General features: G+C 46.9%; 1 protein-coding gene across 3 annotated transcripts in view; it reads left to right on the top strand.

The window, feature by feature from the left end:
- Trappc9 (trafficking protein particle complex subunit 9) overlaps positions 1–20,907 on the top strand; it is a 458,815-nt gene that overhangs the window by 22,802 nt on the left and 415,106 nt on the right. For all 3 annotated transcript variants that reach the window (XM_076911449.1, XM_076911450.1, XM_076911451.1), the window contains 2 exons: positions 2,964–3,085; positions 8,298–8,423. In XM_076911449.1, coding sequence (XP_076767564.1) covers positions 2,964–3,085; positions 8,298–8,423 — 248 coding nt within the window. The remainder of the gene's footprint in view (positions 1–2,963; positions 3,086–8,297; positions 8,424–20,907) is intronic.

Raw genomic sequence — 20,907 nt, 5'->3', positions numbered from 1 at the left:
AAATCATGTCCATTGTAGAGCTTTAAAGGGTAACAGAAAGCAAAATAGACACATTAAAATTTACCATCCACTTGCATTTTTCTTTGAGGTGGTTGTGTTTATTTTGGGTCCCTTAAATTTAAATATGAATTTTAGGGATAGATAGTCAATTTCTGAAAAGAATCTGCTGGGATTTTAATAGTGATTATTCTGAGTTTATAGACTAACATGGGGTATATTACATAGTGTCACCTAAAGAATATTCCATCTTCTGAGGCTGGAGAGATGGTTCAGTAGTTAAGAGCGCATACTGCTGTTAAGGAGGTCCTGCCCTTGGTTGTCGTACCTACGTCAGGTAACTTATAATTGCCTATAACTTCAGCTCCAGGAAATCCATTTCCCTCTATTGTGCTCCATAGGCATACATTCGATGTACATACCTATAAACAGACACACATAACATCATATATATACACATACACAATATACATATTTACATATATACATATATGCCTGCGTATACATAAACACCTGAACACACACACACATACATACACACACACATATATACATACACACATATATACCTATATTTATATATCTATATCTACATCTGCATATACATATATATCTGTATATATATAAGAAAACCAAAGAGGAATATTAAATTTTCCAATCTATGGACATGGAATATCTTTCTACTGTTTTTTGTTGTTGTTTTCTTTTTCCCCTGCAGTGTTGGGGATCAAATGTCTATACATATTAGGCATCTTTGTGGGAGACTTGGCTTTGTATGTTGCTGGCTTTGGGGCATTACCCCCTGGCCTCCTGTTATATGTGGCTGAGCCTGGGTTACAGTGGTACTTGGCTCTGTTATCTCATGGTTGCTCTCTATGTGGCTTTTCGTCTCTGATTTAGTCTCTTTTCTCTACATAGATATAGCTATCTGCCTGAGTTTCCCGGTTAGACCTTGCATACAATCTTGAATCTTTTGAATGATCCGAGGACTGCCTGGCTGGCACTTAGGAATCTTTGTCATGTGCTACCTCAAATACACCTTGCATTTTCTCCAGCCTGGGTTCCCACCAGCCCATGGGATTGAGTTTCCTGTTTGTCAGCTAGAGGCTTGGTTCCTGCGGACTGTGTCTCACTGGCTCACAATCATGTTAGGTGTGGGCTGTCAAAACAATAGATGTCTGGAAAGATCAGGTCTTCTGTGTGTAAGTATTTTTAGTTTATTATTCATTTGTCAAGTGAAATGAAATCAGCTTGGCCCACTGGACTTTTTGCAGAGCTAGGCTCTGGTTCCTTATAGATGGTATGGCTCTTGGTTGCTTTATAGGAGATAAATGTTCCAGCCTTGTAATACGTGAAGCTATCCACTCAGGGAGCAGGACACCTCATGTCTTCCTTCCTTACAGAGGGAAAGAGTGGCTGGGGACTTTTCCTGTCCTATTCCTGGGTTAGAGAAGAGATGCGGCCCCATGTGAACAATGAAAGCCTCTTTCTCCTCCCTTCCATACATCTTTTTTTTCTTCAATCAAATAAGACCCAGGAATTTTGTTATTGCCAATAAGAAACTTCAGCAAGACTCCTGGTTGTGTATTAAATATTAATTCATATAGGACAAGTGACACAAAGTGATAGGCGAACAACTGAAGACAAAGCGCTGTGGTCAGGGCCAGGCCCCATGCACAACTTTAGAGGTAGGATTTCATCATCCCGAGAACTGGGAGAGCTTGGCTCCTCCAGGCCCTGCCCTACTTTCAGGAGTACTCAGCTCAGTGCTCCTTCCTACAGCTGCTGAAGGTGGGTTGCAGAAGAGAGCATATGGAGAGGTCTTTGGTGCAGGTCCTGGCTTCCTCTAGCTCAGCAGCAGGCACGCTTACCCTAGGCACCATGACTATCTTCTTGAACTCCACTCCAAGGGAATGCTTGGCTCTGTAAGCATCCAAGTCATGTGACCTTGGCCCTCAAAACTTTGAATTTACTTCTTACATAGGACAGATTTGAGATATTTTCTTCCTCCTGCCTCCTCATGGCTGTCTATTAAACTTCTTTCTCTCTTTATCAGATAAGGATTCTGCACATGATGCTCTCTCCCTGCCTCACTGGGCAGTCTCTTAGCTTGCCCACTTCTGCGTCATCAGTCCATCTTCTCATGTATCTGTCTACTCACCATTTTTCTGTCTCATTTCAGAAGACACATGAGGCAGTTTACAGAACTAGAGAGTGAAAGCATGCACTTGAGAAAACCGGCCCTGGATTAGAGAGCCTAGGTACCATGTGCACCTCTGTGGTGGTGGTGGTGCCTGTGGCTGTGTGCGAAGCACATCCTGGTCCTGCGCAGCTACAAACACCGAGCTGCCGGCAGGGAAGTTGGGGTTCTGGGATATGCCCTTGTCTCTAAGATAAACACGTGGCTTAGGAGAAGCTCAGGCATCAAGGCTTAAGCAGGTAGTTTTTGAGTGTTCTATGACATCAAAGACAGTTCTGTCTTTCCTTCCCTCGGTGGGAGTCCTCACTATAGTTACTTCTGTTCTGAAAATGGAGTTCTCCCCAGCCCTCTCTCTGTGGGAGTTTGGTGGCAAGGGTTGATCAGAAATAGAAAATGACAGCCACGGAGAGGCAACTAGAACTTTCAAGTGATTTTCTTGGCTGCTATCCAGCTCAGGAAATGGCTCATACATTTTCTCTCCTTTGAAGCCTCAGTGTGGTCTTTGGGTCATCATCCATATGGTACTTTTATGTCATGCATTTCATGTTCTTTAATGGGAAATCCTCACAGAGCGGGAAGCCCACCGGAGTTAGTTAACATTGCACACGGTGCTGCCATTACAGACAGCGGATAATCTGAAGACTCTGGACGGAGTTTAGAGTTCATTGGCATGCGCTTGGGTCTCACCTCTTGCACTCGACTCTTTAAAGAAATGAGGGACAAGAAGGAAAAAGCGAACGACTGTTTTCTCTTTCTCTGTCTGCAGGTGCTCTCACCACGAACGGCATAAACCCTGACACCAGCACAGAGATCGGAAGGGCCAAGAACTGCCTCAGCCCCGAGGACATAATTGACAAATACAAAGAGGCCATCTCCTATTACAGCAAGGTGACTTGATGGATTTGCAGCTTTTGCATCTCCTGTTTTTCCAATCAGAAGGTTCCCTGTTGACATGATGTCATGTTGCAGTGTCTTAGAAAAAGCCTCCTGTAGATTATCCTTAAGTGTTACTGATGGATTCATTTGTGAGTCTAACATGCTGCACACGTGGAGGTCACAGGACAGCATGAAGGGGGTGGTCCTCCCCTCTGCCATGTGGGTCTTGGCAATGAAACTCAGGCTTGACAGCAAGCACCTTTACCTGCAGAGCTGTTGTGTCAACCTGTTCCTGTTACGTGTTTCTGTGAATATTGTGTTAATCTTTAGCACATAGTGCTAAATGCCTAAAGTGTTTATTCTTCTGCTTACAAACAGTATATATTTAATATAAATTTGGAGAAAGAACTGTCATAGCCATTCAGAGATAATCATTTTTGATATTTCTACTTTCTGGACTTCTGAAAATCAGCACGTCCTAGTTAGGGTCACTGTTGTGATGAAGCACCATGACCAAAAGCAACTTGTGGAGGGAAGGATTTATCTGATTCCCACTTCTAAGTCACTATTCATCATCTGAAGGAAGTCAGGACAGGAACTCAAAACAGGGCGGGAATCTGGAGGCAGGCACTGATGCAGAGCCCATGGAGGAGTGCTGCTTACTGTCTTGCTCCTCAGGGCTTGCTCAGTCTGCTTTTTTTATAGAACCTGGGACTAACAGCCCGGTATGGCCCCACCCATAACGGGCTGGGCCCAACCTCATCAATTGTTCATTAAGAAAATGTGCTACAGACTTGCCTGCAGACCAATCGCATGGAGGCATTTTTTTTTTCAATCTAGATTCCCTCCTTTCAGATGACTATAGTTTGTATCAAGTTAACATAAAACTAGCCGGCACACAACATGAGTGATCATTTTATAAAAATGGTGAGCATGCTTTACTGTGAGGTGAACTTCCTTCTTCTCTGGCACAGTGTGTGTTCTCCGTGCTCTTAAACCTCAGGACTCTGAATGACCTGCGGCTCAGTTTATCCTGTGGCTGCAGCACCACCCCTCCTTTCTGATGTATGTATGTATGTATGTATGTATGTATGTATGTATGTATGTAGAGATGCTAGGGATGGAATCTAGGCCCTCCATGAGACAGGCAACTGCTCTAGTTTGTCTAGCTAGAACCCTAGCCCAACCCTCATATATTTTTTTAAAAGCCCAAATATTGTTAGTAAAACTTAAAAGAGAAATCTCAAGCTGCACAGAGGCGTGGTATGAAGAGAGCAAGACACATTTCTGCTTTCTCCATCCTCCTCTCTAGGCTGGCAACTTTGCCATCCAGCTCTCTTTACTTTTTTTTTTTTTTTTTTTGATGACTTAAAACATTTTTTTTTTGATTATGTGTGCCTGCAGTACCAATGGTGGCCTGAAGGGGCATCAGGACCCCATCTGGAGTTTTGGATGGTTGTGAGCCACCTTGTAGCTGCTGGAAATTGTACCTGGGTCCTCTGCAAGGAGAGGCGGTGCTCTAACCACTGGCCAGCCTCTCTAGCCCTGTCTCTAGACTTTTTTGCTTGTGGGAGATGCATGTTTTGTCTCAAGCCACATGTGCTCTGCCATATTCCACTGGCAGTATCTCAGGGTTGCAAATGCTCCTCTCCCTTGGCCCTGCTCATCTCTTGAGAATTCTGTGAGAAGTGACAGCTGTTCTGAGGGAACTGGTCATGGCTGCTGCTTGCTGACACCCGCTCTCCTGGGATCACAGTGAGTGTGTTGGAGGCTGGTTTTTTAGATGTTAATCACTGGATAGGGCATGAATGTGCATCAGGCACAGTCTTAATTCCCTCTCCAATACAGACATGGGATTATTTACTTACATGATCCTCTTTCACAGGATAGTATTCAGATTGGATTTTCTGCTCTAATAAGTAACCCAACAGCTATATTTTCTTGGACAAATTAAATTTTTTTTTAAAGAAAATCTTTTGGGGAGGACATGACACAGGGTCTCACTGCGTATCTCTGGCTAGCTTGGAACTCACTATGTAGACCAGACTGGCATCAAAGCCTACCTCAGCCTCCTTTGTGAAATTACCTGTCTTTTGTCACTTTATGCCATGGATGTACCTGATTCTCTAGCTATTTGTTTTACCATAATTTACTGAATTCCTGGTTTTGGTTTTTTTTTTTGTTTGTTTGTTTTTTTTTTTTTTTGTTTTTTGTTTTTTGTTTTTTGTTTTTTTTTTTGCAAGGCCTTTCCTCTGTCTCTTTTTTCCCTTGCCTTGAAGTTTTAGCTAACTGGCTTGGTACATATTTTAAGCTTATGTTTGTTTTTGTTTCTTTTTTTTGAGACAGTTTCTCTGTGTAGCCCTGGCTGTCCTTGAGTTCACTCTATAGATCAGGGTGGCTTCCAATTCAGAGATCCGCCTCCCTCTGTTTTCTGAGTGCTGGAATTAGATGTGTGTGCCACCACCACCTGGCTACATTTTAAGGTTTTTATTTTACTGATCTTTTTTTTTTTTTCTTACTCTACCACCATGATGTTTTATCTGTTGTGGGTTATTTAATAACTAGTAGTATAAGTCTTTTTTCTTTTGTTTGGAGATCAAGCCCTGGGCTGTGCTCATGCTGGGGCCAGGACCTCCACCACTGAACCACCCCAGCCTGCCTTGTAAAACCCTCTTTCTGGTTGAGATAATGGATTCATTATTCTTCAGTAACTCTAAAATACATTGTTTAATCTAAAATGAAGTTAGTGTTGGGTGGAATATACAGTAAGTTTATTCTGGGAAGAACAATATCCTCAGTGTGCTGCTTGCCTCCATAGAAGGTTCCAGGGCCTATGCATTTCCACAGTGGAAGTCTGATCCCTCTCTATAGTTTCTTTGTATTCCAAATGATTGCACATCTCTTTGCTTACTTTACAAGCAGAGTTTCCTGCCATTCTATTTATGTAAGCTGTTGGGTAGAATTTGTGGTTTGCTTTTGTTTTTTGTTTTTTGTTTTTTGTTTTTGCTTGTGTGTGTGTGTACATCTGGAGGCCTGAGTACAACTTGTGGTATTGATTGTCCCCTTCTGTCCTGTCAGTCTCAGGGACTGAACTCAGGAATTTAGGTTGTCAGTCTTTGTGACAAGTGTCTTTACCTGCTGAGCCATTTTGCTGGCCCCAGACTGACATTTCAATGTTCATTTTAAAGCTAGCCATTTAAAAATCAAATTAAACTCCCTTTTCAGAGCCCTTTCATGTCTGTTTTAGAAAAATAGTCTTCGAGAACATCAAAAGGAATTGTTACCCAGATGTAGAAAGGCGGCATAAGCCTGGAGAAATAGGGTTCCGACTGTACACACTTGAGACCCACCCTCTTTCCATCATGGGCACACTTGTGACTGCAGGTGGATGTCACCTCACCAGCCAGGCTGGAGCGCCAGTGGTCACGTAGTGTGTACCGTGTCAGCGAACACTGGAACTTCGGGGGTGGCGGGGAGGCACGACAGAGGAATCAGGTGGTCTGTCCCCACCATGCAGAGTAGACAGTAGTCAGACAGTAGAATGCAGACAGAGCTCCCGTCTGCCTTGATAGCCATCGGATCGTGTGCAGGTCTGCAGCCTCAATATCGTTTTCTCTCTGCTGCATAGAATGCTTAATCAGGGTCAATGATTTTTACATATATAAATGGCCAGCATGGTGGCAGGCTCATTAGTACTGCTCAATAAAGCACTGGTTACTGCCTCCTCCTCCTGGGCTCAGTATTCTATAGGGCATCTGGGCAAAGCCCGCTCCTCATATGTATGTAATGCGGACGGAAGGAGGAAATCCATGTCTCGCTTTTCTTGAGTAATGTTTTCATTCCTGTGCTTCACTGAGCCCTTTCAGCTTTCCGTTCTTCTCTCACCCCCTCCCGTGAAGAGTCTGAGCTTTTCCAATGCTACCCAGACCTCGATTAATTACAGTTGATCCAGTGCTTGGCTTTCACTCAGGACTCATTAAAGGGTGTCATCTGCAGACTGGTCTCTGTGAATGGCTTCTTCCTGGGCTCCTGAGCACTGTCTCAGGGTGTCCTGTTGTATTAGGAGAGATATGCTGGGCATACTGCTGAGATACTGGGTTGTCAGATCCGACTTGGCGGGAACCTCAGACAGTCTGTAGCCTTATAGCTTTCCGTAGGCCTAGGTCACTTGTCTCCAACAGTGCCATGTGCACGTAACTTGGTCATCATCATAGTGCCTGGGCAGTAGGGCAGTAGCAGACTGGGAGAGCAGAGAACTGTGCTTGTCTGGTCCCCATGGCCAGACATGTTATCACTTTGTGCACACTCATGCTTCCCAGATCTGGTTTGCTTCTACCTACGGCTTGAGAATAAATCCCAAGATGCTCTTGGGCATGAACACTGTGTTGCTGCAGTTTGCTGCACAGTCCTATTGTTTGCTGGTGCTACTGTCCATGGTGCTGAACCATCTCCCTGTTCTAGGGAGCAACATGTCACTTTAATTTAGTAGTGACTCAGACGAGTCCCACAGAACCTGTTATTTTCCAGTGCCTGAGGTATGGTGCAAGTGGTTCTGAGATAAAATCAGTGGCACAGCCGGACATGGTGGCGCACGCCCTGCACTTGGGAGGCAGAGGCAGGTGGATCTCTTTTAGTTCAAGGCTAGTCTTATCTACAAAGTGACTCCAGAACAGCCAGGGCTCTGTTCCATAGAACAACCCTATCTGGAAAAACAAGAAAAGAAACAAGAAAGATAAAAGAAAAAATAAAAAAACAATCAGTGGCACTGAACACAAATAGCCCAGATGTCTTCTGCACAAAGCAACAAATTCTCAACAGCTGCATTAAAGCCACAGGTGTGAGAACAACATTTAAGTAAGATAGATGGCAAGGCATTCGTTCATATTATAGGCTGAACATCCCTAACTCAAAAATCTAAATCCCCAAACCCAAACTCCTCTAAATGCTAATCACTTCTGGTCTTGAGGAATCCTCAGCCCGCCTGCCCCTGGAGCTAGGATTGTAGTTGTATGATTTTAATCAATAGAAGCACACTTATATGGTCATAGGCTTATTCCAACTGTGCCCATTAAGACAGACCCTTGGAAATAGCTTTACCCCAAGGGTACCAGGGCCTTGTGCATGGGAGATGCTGCTGGGACTGTCTGGAGTCTCAGTGGCAAATTCCTAGCACTGGAAACATCCTTATTCTTTGCTGATGAAGGTGTTCTCTTTATACCCACAGTATAAGAACGCTGGAGTGATTGAGCTGGAAGCTTGTGTCAAGGCTGTGCGTGTCCTGGCAATTCAGAAGCGTGGCATGGAAGCTTCGGAGTTTCTTCAGAATGCTGTGTACATCAACCTCCGGCAGGTGAGCGTGTGCCTGCCTCTGCAGCAGGTGATTCAGGTCTCCTGGAGTGTGTCTCTCATGGCCCAGAGAGTACGGTATAATAAAGATTAAGAAGTCATAGCCCAAGAGCCAAATCATGTGTTACTTGTATGTCCACCTTCTTCATTTTAGAGTATTATATGTTTTAAAATTCAAAATTCACCATCTTCTCCCAATTTTTATTTGGAATAATAACACTGGCTCCTGCTGCTTTGCAACCTTAATGAGTTTTGGTGGCTCTTGCCTTTGTCACTTGTGACAGGCCCTTTGCAAGGTTGGGCCATTTGGTTTATAAAACCTGAGTTTTGCATAGTTTCTGTCACACAGCAGGCAGCTTACAAACGTTAATTCTGAGCCAGAATAACATGCTAAGGATTGAACCCAGAGCCTCCTGTATGCTGAGCTAGCTCTCTTCCATGGAGCACCAGCCCCAGGCCTGCCCCCCACCCCCAAATGTATTTAATAAGACAGTCATGAAAACATTTAGTGGCAGACTCACAATGTCACTCCCTAACCTGGAGGCTGTTAGCTGTGTGCAGCCAGGTGGAACTGATCCATAGGCAAGCCATGGGAGACAGGGCTCCAGCAAGCAGCAGCTGGCCCGTGGACACCCTGTTAAAGCAGACATGGAGAGAAGCAACCACTCTGCCATCTGAGTGGCAGCTTCATAGGGAAGGCAGGTGTTGAATGGTGTATGAGTGACACACATCACAGAAGCCATGATGGCAGCAGAGGGAGCAGCCACTAGGATGAGGTGGGGGAGGGAACAAAGAGGGCTGTCTCAGCAGGAGGGCACAAACGCTGGAATCTGCTCTAAGCAGAATAGGCAAGACCTGGGTAGAGGAGGGTGCAGTGCAGGTGGACTGGCTTGCCAACCCACCTCTAGGAAAGCATAAGGTATCTGAACTGTTTGGGGAAGGCAGATAGGCTGAAACAGAAAGACTGGTATCTGAGGAGGACAAGGTCAGGCAGAATAATTGCAAATGGCCACTGGACCTCCATCAGCTGGGCTCTGAGAGGCAAAAGGCAGCATCCTGTGGGCAGATGAGACAACTGTTGGGCTGGATAAGGGTGAGATGCAGCAGTGGGTGGGGTGGGCCGCCTGTGGGCAGGAAGAGGGCAGCAGCGACTCGAGATAATCCCACCAGAGCAAGCAGAAAGCCTGCTGATAGCCAGACACCCATCCCATCACCTGCGCTTTCTACACTGATAATTGCCATGCTCACTTTAGAGTTTTTTTTTTTTTTTTTTTTTTTTTTTTTGTGGGAAGATAACTTAATGGAGTCAACCAGAGGCTATAGTGACGGCCCTGGCTATGAGCACATATCGCTTGCTCCTGTGGGGGACCGGAGTTCTACCCCAGCACCCACATCAGATGGCTTCCTGCTGCCCAGAGCTCTAGCTCCTTGACCTCTCTGAGTCCTGCTTGCTGTAGAGCCCCGTGCTGCCCTCAGGCTGGTCTGTGGGGCTGGCTCCCTATGTCAGTCACCGGAGTGAGACTGCTCGAAGTGTCAGTTGTCAGCTCAACCACAGAGGGAGAGACAAACACAGAATGAGGCCCATAAAGAAAGATTGCCACAGGATTGCTGGCCATTTCATGTGGGGGAAGAGCACCCATGGCTTTAAAGTGGAGAACACTAGGAGCTAGCTGCACCCTCTGTCCTTAGGGAACACTAGGACAGGCTAAGTTCTCTTCTCTGTTGATTTCCAGGAGGGGCAAAAACCTGGTCCTTTGATGTAGAAGCTTCAGTTACCTGGAAAATTGCCCAAGAGGAGATAGATGCCAGTCTGCCAGTCTCTAGTAATGCTGAAATTCACTGTTTGATTTGGTTCTACCCAGGGTTCAATACTGGGCCAAACTGTGTGTGTGTGTGTGTGTGTGTGTGTGTGTGTGTGTGTTGCAGTTACATTTATTTTATTTGTATACATGTGTATGTGTGTGGGCACATGTGCCATGGCATGCATGTGTTCAGAGGACCATTTAGATAGTCTGTTCTCCTCCCCCTTATGGGTTCTGGGTATTGAACTTAAGTTAGGCTTAGTGACAAGCACCTTTACCTGTTGAGCCGTCTCACCTGCCCCTGAAGCTGTGTTTTTTAGGGATGCTAAGGCTAAAGTCCTTGTAGAGGACTGGAGGGTGGGATGCCCCATGGCAGGTATACACAAACTTAGTGAAATGTGCATTGACTGAGACCCTGGACATTGAAGGCCCACCACTGCCTGCCTCACAGGGCATGGACCCATGATGAGGGAAAGAGACCAGCAGAGTGGCTCAAGTGCAGAGGTGGGCTGCTAGGGCATGGAGAGCCAGCAGGGGTCAAGCTGGTGTAGGTTTGCCAACGGACAGTGAGGGCAATACCAGAGCAAGGGTACTTCAAGGACAAGAGGGTGGGACCCTGATATAAGCCCTGCTTCCTAGTGAAGAGTGCTAGGCCTCATCAGGTAGATTTTAAAGGATCCAGGAAAGCCTTGAGATTTGCTGTAGCCAGGAGACTGGGCATAGATTAGATGGTCCTGTGTCCCTCCATAGCTCTGCAGTGGGCTAGTGCTGTTGTCATCAGGCCCAGGGGTTCAGGAGACAGCTTTAAACACAGAAGAGGCTCCAAGCAGACATGGAAGGTCTGGGGACTGGAGTCTGTTGAGCCTAGTTGGTGCTGGAAAACTGGGTGGCTGCCAGGCATCTCAGCCCTGCTCCACCTCTACAGACCTGTAGGTCCTCACTCTCTGCAGTTACTGAAGTCAGCTTTGCAGATTAAGGGGAGGGGATTTGGATTTACTGCAAAATGGACTTAAGTTGGGCACTGTAGTTTGGACCAGCTCCGCTATCGCATTGCTTGGCCTCAGGCAAACACTAGGGGGCAGCAATGCTCCGTGGCAATTGTGGCCCTGCGGCACAGGGCGGTTTCCGGCCTTTCGTATTCTGCCTGAGGAGGAAGGCACTTTGCGGTCCTTGACTCACCCTGATGTTTGTCTGCTAGTTGACAAGGCGGCAAAATAATGAGTTCTGGTGGGATTTTATAATCACAGTAAAGAGAAGGGCCTGTAGTTTTTCTGAAATAGAACAAGCTTTTGGTTCTTAAGTGTGTTCCATTGTGGAGCTGATGGTACCGAAGGATTTCGGCAAATGGTGGCCATTTTGGAAGGAATGGACATGTGATTAGTGCAAGTTCCGTCTGTCTTTAAGAGTCCTTTTGTGAGCCAGTGGTGGCACACGCTTTTAATCCCAGCACTCAGGAGGCAGAAGCAGGCGGATCTCTTGAGTTTCAGGCCAGCCTGGTGTACAAAGGGAGTTCAGGACAGCCAGGGATATTACACAGAGAAACCCTGTCTCAAAACCCCAAAAACTCAAAAATGGAGAATACTACATTGGGCTTTAGCGTTGTTCAACAAAATAGATGCAGAATCCCTCTTACATGTGCAGGCACAGGGTGACCTGCATGTGTTGGCTGGTTTAGGCAAGTGGTTTGTGGTAATTATCTGGTGCTCCCAAATGGCAGGAAATAGCTGGCTGTGTACAGATCTGTGCGATGGCCGTGAAGGTTTCACAGGCAAATGACAAGGTTCATATGAGAACAGAGGGGCTGGGACGTCAGTCATCATTTCCTCCGTTTGTGACTAGAGGAGCCATGCATCCTCTCAGCCTGTTTTCTGTGGAAAGCCAGCGGCCACCTCACTCCCTGTAAGTTGCAAATGCTACAGGAATGCATACTTAGTGCCACTCCGCCAGCTGGGAACACCAGGGTGCTGAGGAGGCTGCAAACCTCGCTGGCATCCATTCACAGGCTTCCTGAAGTATGGATCTGTTCCTTGAGATTCTCCCGTCTAAATGTAGCCAGGCATATCTGCAGAGGGGGAGCCTAGGAAAAGGAACAAGGTGTCAGGCACCAAATAAGATGGTGGCTTAGAGGTGAAGGGGTCTCTGGGACGTGCGTTCATGCACTCTTCCTGTCCCCCATCCACTCCCTCCCCCCTCCCCGTCCCCTTCCCCCCTCTCCCCTCTCCTGCCCCCTCCCCCCTCCCCTCCCGACAGGCAGGAGCCAGACTAGGGTAAGTGTGTCCGTCTGCCTGCTTGCCTGCTTTCGAAGTCCAGGAAGCTACAGACAATCACGGTCCACACTGGCTGAGCTGAGGAGTGGAGGGGAATCGGCTGATAAACAATAGATGTGGAGGCAAACCATTCCCAAGTGAGTCAGTTGTACAGAAAAAAAGCACAGGCTCCCACTTGATACTTCTATGGGGCAGCTCAGGAGGCATTCATTCCAGAAACACAAGCATTGTTACAACGGAGAAGAAGGCGCAACAAAGAAAGATGCACAGGCTGCGATGACTGGTCTCCCCAGCAGCTGGCTTGCAGGGCTTGTAGCAGCTCCATCTGGTGCTGAATAGACACCAGAAAGGTCTGGGCAGCTTCCTTCCTCACCACTTGCAGCCAGTTTTAAAGATGGGGAAACTGAGGGTGAGACCTAGCTCAGCTCACAAAGACTCCCCTTGTTCTTTAAATCCCCCTCATTGTGATTCCAAAACCCCAACCATCCCGTGGCTCCCCTCCCCCACCCTCACCAGCCCAAGGCACTGAATACATTTTTGTTCTCAACAGAAAATGGCAGGTGACCTTAAGAGAAAGTGCTAGTGAGGAAGTGTTTGGAAAACTAGCCCAACATCAGAAGGGTCACACAGAAGCCCACGCCTCAGCCTCCTCGAAGCTTTAAGTTCTGGAATGATTGGTGCCCTTTAAAAACATTTTCCTTTATGAGACTTTTGAGGGGACTTTCAACCTCTTTGTCTTTGGTTAATTTTCTTTCCAAAGCCATTCAGATTTTTTTGCAGGCTACTCTGTTCAGATGCAAGAACAGCCTCCTCGCATTTCTTTTTTGATGGGTTTCCTTAATGAAGCTGTTGCTAAGGAAACCCTGCAAGAGCCTGGTAGGCACCGGAGTGATTGCAGCCCCAGTGTTCCTGTCAGGTTGAGCTCAAAGACAGAAGGGTGGGAGAGTGGGGAAGGGTGTCACATGCAGAAGGGGCTGAGGTAATGCTGTGACAGGTCAAAGCTGGCCAGCAGAGTCAGTAGCTTCCAGGAGCTGTCAGGGACTTACAGGGAAACCATTGAATGGGGAGGGAGGAAGGTCGTCTGCTAGATTCCTTACTGCAATGGGAGAGAGAGAGAGAGAGAGAGAGAGAGAGAGAGAGAGAGAGAGAGACAGAGAGAGAGAGAGGCTCCACTAAGTCCTCAGGAGAGTGGAAGTCTGTGAGAACAGTCAGAGGGATCAGTCAGCCTAGAGGGAGAGGTCTGCAGAGACCATCGGGCGGCCTTGGGGGGCTAGCTCTGCTCTATCCCCCCACCCTTGGACAAGGCACTGCCTATTGAGGTGAATTTCAGATCTCCACTATGATCAGAGAAAGCGATAATAGAAGCCAGACCTCTGTGCCCTGCAGGCGGCTGTGATTTTTAACACAGGGTGAGAGGGACATTTGAGAATTCCTCTTTGTGGACTTGCAAGTCACTGTGGTCTCGTGGGCTTGGGGGAATCTTGGATTTCCCTCTCTGCTTTAGTAGTTGGGAACCTTGGCTTGTCATCAAGTCCACAGATACCATAATGATTACACCCACTTCCTGGCAGGCATTTTTCTGATCGAAACTTCCTCTGGTGTTATTTAACTATACTGTCATTTTTTCACCTTGATTTTTATCTTTTGGTTGTTACTGCTCTTAAATTGTGTGTGTTTAAAAAATTGATTTTAGATTCTTCTTTAGAACAAGGCAGACTGTAAACATGCAGAAACAGAGAGTACCGCAGACACACTGCTGTTAGAGGGTCAGGGTATTTACCTTAGGAGGTTACAGCTGAGGTGAATGTTAAAACTGTGTTTTCAGTAGGCAAGTCTGGTAATACACGCAGACGCTGGAGAAGGGATGGGGGCTTATTTGTCTCTCTGTGCAGGCACAGTGCTTGTCAGAGACGAGACACTTATTAATCTCTGACGCATGATTCATCCAGCTGCTCTCTCGAGCGTTGGCACCGCTCAGAGCAATGACAGCGGCGACGGGCGACCGACCATCGGTAGAGATGCAAGGTGTCCCATGAAGAGCTTCACAGCCCTTCTGCATTTAACACTTCAAGGCCCTCCTGTGAGGAATTGTTTTTATTAGTTCATATTTGTTATGCACAGCAGACTTAGTTTTTATTTGGGAGAGCTTCAAGGCTCTGGAAGATTGCTGGAGCATGTACAGCATGCCCGCTAGCCGGAGGATGGAGCCCGTCCTCGTCACCCAACTAGCTTGCCTGGCAGAGGTTTGCAAGTTTGTCCCCAACATAGTGGAAGTCAGTACCTATTTTCTTTCTGTGGCCAGATAGCCACTCTGTTTACAGGCTTTTCCTTTTATGCCCCAGTGGACAGCAGGGGCTTCCCATTATTATTATTATTGGCTGTTGAAAGATGCTCCTGTGAACATTCACATGCAGGTTTTGTGAGACCTGTTTTTGCTCCTCGTGGGACATACACTTGGGCCACATACCACTCTCTAGCTTTTTGAGGCACTGTCAGACTGCTGAGGACAGCTACCAGCAGGATCCGAGGGCTCCGTTCTCCCCACCTCTTCAAGGCCTCCGATCCAGTTGCATCTTTGACTGCACCGGCTGCAGTGGTGGGAAGGGAGGGTTGTGTGGCTCTGGTTTAACCTGCATTTCCTTCGTGCCTGGTGGCGTTGAGCACCTTTTCCTGTGCTTACCAGCCATCCACGCATTTTCATCTCCTTTCCAGCTCTCATCTATTTTTGGAGGCAGGGACTGAACTCAGAGCCTCAAGCACATCGAACACAAACTGCACTACCCAGACTGTCAGTCCTTCAAAACTCTTGTATGGCTGGAGGAGCTCCCGGTGTGATCTGGAGGGGGCGCCCTTGTCAGGTCTCTGCTCTGCAGGAGCGTGCTTCACCTTACTGCTTTCATTTGTGTCTTGAGAGACAACACTCTTGTTCTGTTGCTCAGACTGGTCTGCAATTCCAGGGCTCAAGTAATTGGCACAGTTCATCCTCCAAGTGGCTGAGGCACCTGAGTGTCCACCACCTTGGCCCCGCCCATCTGTGATGTCTTTCACTGACGTGCCTTTGATGAAATCCAATTTCTCTGCATGTTAGCGCATTGCATATGCTTTTGGTGTGGTCCAGGAGAGATCACTGAGCCCAACGCTCCATTGGTTTCTTTTTGACAGGATGTTTCTATGTAACCCAGGATGCTCTGGTGTTTGCTATATAGACCAGGCTATCTCCAAATTCTGGGCCTTCTGCTCCAGCCTCCCAAGAGCTGGGATTATAAGCACATTTACCATGCTTGACCTTTTATGGTAAATTTTAGTGTTGGAAACTTATCTTTTTCAAGATTTTTTTTTTCCTGGCTATTCTGGGTCTCTTGCATTTCCATATGAAGTTTAAGATAAGCCCGTTAATTTTTTCAAAGAAGGGAGCAAGGATTTGCTTCATTGCCTCTGTAGCTGAATCTGGGGAGTTTAGCCACAGTAACCATCATAGTGGTATGCACCCATGAGCACAGCACTCTGCAAGATGTTGGAGGAGGGTGGAGAGTTTAGGGCCACTCTGTTTATATAGTGAGTTCTAGACTAGCCTAGGTGACATAGCAAGGCCCTTTCTCAGCCTTCCCTACCTCCCTAAGAAAGCAAAATAAACAATATTGCCTTTCATTCTAGGAATATAGAGTGTCTGTACTACAGAGCTGATAACATCCCCCTATTCTTTTTCTTCTCTTCTCCTCATCCCTCTTGCCTTTCCTCCTTTTTTTCTCTTCCATCTACACCTTTTCTTCCCTTTCCCCTCCCCCGCTCCCCTCTTCCCAGTACTGGGGATTGAACCCTAGGATTCACACATAGCAGGCAAAGAGCTCCACCCATGAGCCCTGGAGCCACTGAGGCAGCCGGAGCGAGTGGCATTCTCAGCCCAAGAGAAACACTTAGTAACCGCTGTCCGTGACTCACCGCTACAATTTCAGTTTCCTTTTTAGTTTCTGGTTTTGTTTTGCTTGTTTGTATTTTGTGTGTTCACTTCCTGTTTCATCTCATTGTCTGGGTCAGATGATGTGTTTTAGGAATTTCCAGTTGACGTCATTATGTTAGATGGTAGATTGTCTTTCCATTTTCTGAATTCACCACTTTCCCTAATTTTTGATGTTGTTTCAATTGTTCTATTTAGAGCTGTAGCTTAAAAAAAAAACAAAACCAAAATTCATAAAGATTTCAGTCCAGTGACGAATTCTTTATAAAGCAGGCAGAGTTTGAAAAGTGGTTGGTTTTTAGCTCTTTTAGCTTTTTTTTTTTTAAATGTATATAAAGAAAACTTAATTGTCTACACTAAATGAAGTGTTTTTAGGTAGGCATCACTTCATGCTGCCCTCGTTGATCTCCTACTGTGGGACTCAAGTGACTCTTCTGTCCTTCAAGTACCTTGCTGGGCCTACATGTGTGCGCCGCTATGTCAGGCTAAGTGGAAATTATGTGTAGATTTGAATATATAATCTTTTTGTATGATAGCTGTAGATATTATATAGAAAACATAATGTGTCTGTGTCTTGTATACTGGAGAGTGTCTAGACTAGCTGTGTCCCAAAGCTCCTTCCCATGATGCTTTGGTCTTTAGAGCTCTGTGAATTCTTGTGGTTGCCAAGGCAGTTTTGAAGGCATTCCTGGCTGACTGATTTAGTTATAACCTGTGATTTTAAAAGTCTGTCCACAGGGGCTGGAGAGATTTCGTAGATGTTAGGAGCACCTGCTGCTTTTGCATAGGGTGAGAGGTCAGTTCCCAGCAACCATATCTGGTGGGTTATGGCCACCTGTAATTCCAATTCCAGAGGATCTTATGCTTTCTTCTGGCCTCCATGGGCACCTGTATTCATGTACACACACACACACACACACACACACACACACACACACACACACCCCTCAGATGTCTTCAGTGACAGTCATATGTTCCGTTGTTTTGAACACCTTCTAAGAACTGTAGGACGTTTCGAAGTGTCCACATTACTTCATTTAGCTTTCCCAGCCACCAAAACACTAGACTGTGCTCTTTTTCTCAGAGAGGCAAAATGGCAAAGCTGGTGATTCAATGGACCATGGCACAGACTTGCTAACTGTACTGTGCTGCCCTCTGCCCTGCCCTGCCAGAATGTTCCAACAATGCCACCACTTTCCTTCTGATGTTAGAACGAAGCGGGTCTCAGCCTACTTTGTAGTTGGAACTAGAGTAGTGAACTGATACCAAAATGACCCCTCATGACTAAGGCCCTCTCATCTTGAGTGTCTTCGAGATGCTTCTGCTTGAAATTTGCATAAACATCTGGGCCCTGGACTCAGAGGTTGTGACTACTCAGCCTGCTGAAAAATCAGGACAAGGATGTGCTGATTAATACCTCACCCTCACTCTTGCAGGTTGGGGGTTCAGAAATGAATTTTGGGATTTGATTGCATCTTAAGACTTTGCCTGGGACCATTTTGCACTCCCTCAGATCCTCAAGCGGTTGCTGTCCACGTTAGCCCGCACAGCTTTGTCCCCAGGCTTTTAGGACTTGTGTCAACTGGAAGCTTCCCTGTCAGCAGCACGGTGCTGGAAAACAGTTGTGCCCAGGCTGTCTCCATGGGGAGCTTTTCTGGGGTCTGAAATAATTTCAGTTCCATCTGTAGGGAAGGCTCACCATTTGCTGCCATGTTACACTTACACGGCAGGAAAAAGAGGAGGCTAGATTGCAAGGCTGTTCCAGCCTTCCATCTGTGATAGGTCCCACGGGAACCATGGACTATGGTGGCCAAGGTTTGGGCCCCCAATTTCCTGTCACCTGTATTTGGCCACAAGGGCCCCAGCTGAGACCACCATCACTAGCATCTGTTGTCATATTCAGGATGCAGGATGTCAGGTGAGGGGCTAGGGGTCTCCCAGTCCGTGATGGAGGTACTCAACATGTTTGCCTCTTTTACCATTCTCCTTGTCCCCTGCCATGGCTGACACTAACACACAGGAGTCCTTCTGAAGCAAGGCTGTGTCCTGTGCAGGTTTGAGTGTCCACATATCATAGACGCGATCAAAACACTCGTGGGAGCATTCAGTATGTTGTTGAGATCTAAGGTTTCTTAGACCAAGGGCACAGGGAACTAAGAGATAAGGAATTGATCATGTGACCTCTGTCACACAATTGCCTCTGCTTATCAGAAGATTCTCTTAGGAAAAAAAATGGCATCAGATCGGGAGAAAATATTCTCCAAACATGGATGACTAAAAGACTCAGGTTTGGAATTTGAAGAATGAGCCCAGTTCCTAGTTCCATAGTAAGACGAATGACCTAATTTAAAAAACTGCCAGAAGCTTTGAACAAATACTTCACAAAAGAAGATACAAGTGTGGCCAGTAATCATAGGAAAGGGCGCTCAGCGCCTGCTTATCAGGGAACTGCAAAGAAACTCTAGCAGGATGGCAAAAGCCACATGTACCTGTAGCATCAGACATCTGTGAGTGCATGAGGTGGCAGGGTCCTTGCATGTCATCCCTGTGAGCGAGAACTGGTGTCACCACTCTGGAAGAGTCTGGCTGCCCCAGGGCAGGGGGAAGAGGCTCAGTGTGAACAGTGCAGGAGAGAACCGACACTGGGGCTAGAGGTTATATGTGAGAACACACCATCAGGATAGCTTCCAGGAGCTGTGAGAGCTGGGGAGCCCTGTACCCCAGAGCCTCTGTATTTGCCCAGCACTTGCAGACGCTTGTCTGAAATATTCACCACATGTGCAGTACTGATTCTGTTTCTCTGCCTTCCTATTTACTGGAATGTTCCCCATGGGTTCTAAGCTGAGCATCTGTCAGTGCACAGGCCCCAAGCGAGGGACCCTCGATTCCTGCATTCCTTGTGGCCTCCCCATGGGCGTAATAGGTGCCTGCAAGTAAAGAAACATGGGGATGGCCTTGCTTTCTCTGGATGGGTGTAGTCGGGAATGCCACAAAAACCTGACTGTGAGGCATCTGGGCTGTGTCTTGTGTACTGCAGGGCTCCTGAGCAGTTCACATATGGCTGTCTCAGGTCCATCAGGCTGATGCGCAAATACTGTAGAGCTGGGGCTTCTGAACAGCACATGCTTATTTTCTAAGGCCAGCAACACTGGGCTCTGGGCTCTGGGCTCTGGGCTCTGGGCTCTGGGCTCTGGGCTCTGGGCTCTGGGCTCTGGGCTCTGGGCTCTGGGCTCTGGGCTCTGGTGAAGGCTGTTGCCAGTGCACAGGTCTCCCTTGTCTCCCATGGCAGGCCTCATATATAAGGGTCCTAGTCCCATTCATAAGGACTTCTGATCTGACCATCTCTCAGAGGGTTGAGGACCACAGATATTCAGTCTGTTGCAGGGGGATGCCTCTGAGCTGTGATCCAGGAATCCTAGTGTGGTGAGGGGTGTGGATGGCTTGTGGAAGACAGAGGAAACCTTATAGAAACCTCTTGTTACACCTTCTGGATTCATGTAGTAAGGGTCCAGGCAGGTCTGAGGCATCAGGAGGAGTTGTTGAAGCAGGCCAGTGTGCAGGGCTTTCTCATATGGCTTTGTTAGCACAAAGATATCTAGAAACCTATTGCTAGGGACGTGGCTAGAGGGAGTGAGCCACTCACCAAGAGGGCTGTGTGGATTATGATAGCTTTTCTCCTCAAAGTAGCAGTGAGGTAGGGAACGCATGAGTGGCAGAGCCCTGGCCTGCCATTGGATCTTCCTGGCTGGGAGACTTCTGGGGCATCTCAGTGCCTCTCAGAGCTTCAGGCATCCTTGCGTGGTGTGATAGAACTTTTTCGGGGGCGACACTAAACACAAAGGTACTCATTCCCGATAAGGAACTATCAAGACCAGAGTACAGATAACCACTAGGGTCTAACTTGGTGAACCAATGAGTTTTACTGGGGTTACTTACAGGAGCAGAAATGACTCAAAACCAGCTGCATCACCAAAGCCCACCCAACATGGGTAACAGCTCACAAAAGCTTAGAACCTGGAGCACCTGCACAGCCTGCAGGCAGCTCAGCAAGTTGGAGAGTCCTTTCCAAGTGACTTAGTTGGTTTAAACCTCTTCCAGGCAGCTGGGCTGGTTGAATCTTCTTTGCAAATTGTCTTGTCTAAGGTGACTCTTAGTAGCTTTATTGTTTAGTCTGGCTTTGAGGTACCTAGTGAATCTAGACAGTTTCAGGGACTTCCTGAAACTGTTTGAGTTGTTTATCTTCTTTCTACCCTAAAGCTTTCCTGCAGGATGGAATGTTTCAATCTTGGAGGAAACTGCTCTATAAGACTTTATCTGTAAGAGAGTGGGTCTAGTTCTGGAATGCAAGCTGATTAAATAAAGCCCATGGTTTGTGGGCACAGACTGGGTGCTTACCCACCAGAGTTGTTATTGCCAATCACCATTGTGAGGGTCTACTAGGCCTTGGAGGAAGGAAACATGCTA

This window comes from Arvicanthis niloticus, chromosome 13 (assembly GCF_011762505.2).
Source record: "Arvicanthis niloticus isolate mArvNil1 chromosome 13, mArvNil1.pat.X, whole genome shotgun sequence".
Classification (NCBI taxonomy): domain Eukaryota; kingdom Metazoa; phylum Chordata; class Mammalia; order Rodentia; family Muridae; genus Arvicanthis; species Arvicanthis niloticus.
This window is presented reverse-complemented; position numbering and strand designations above follow the sequence as displayed.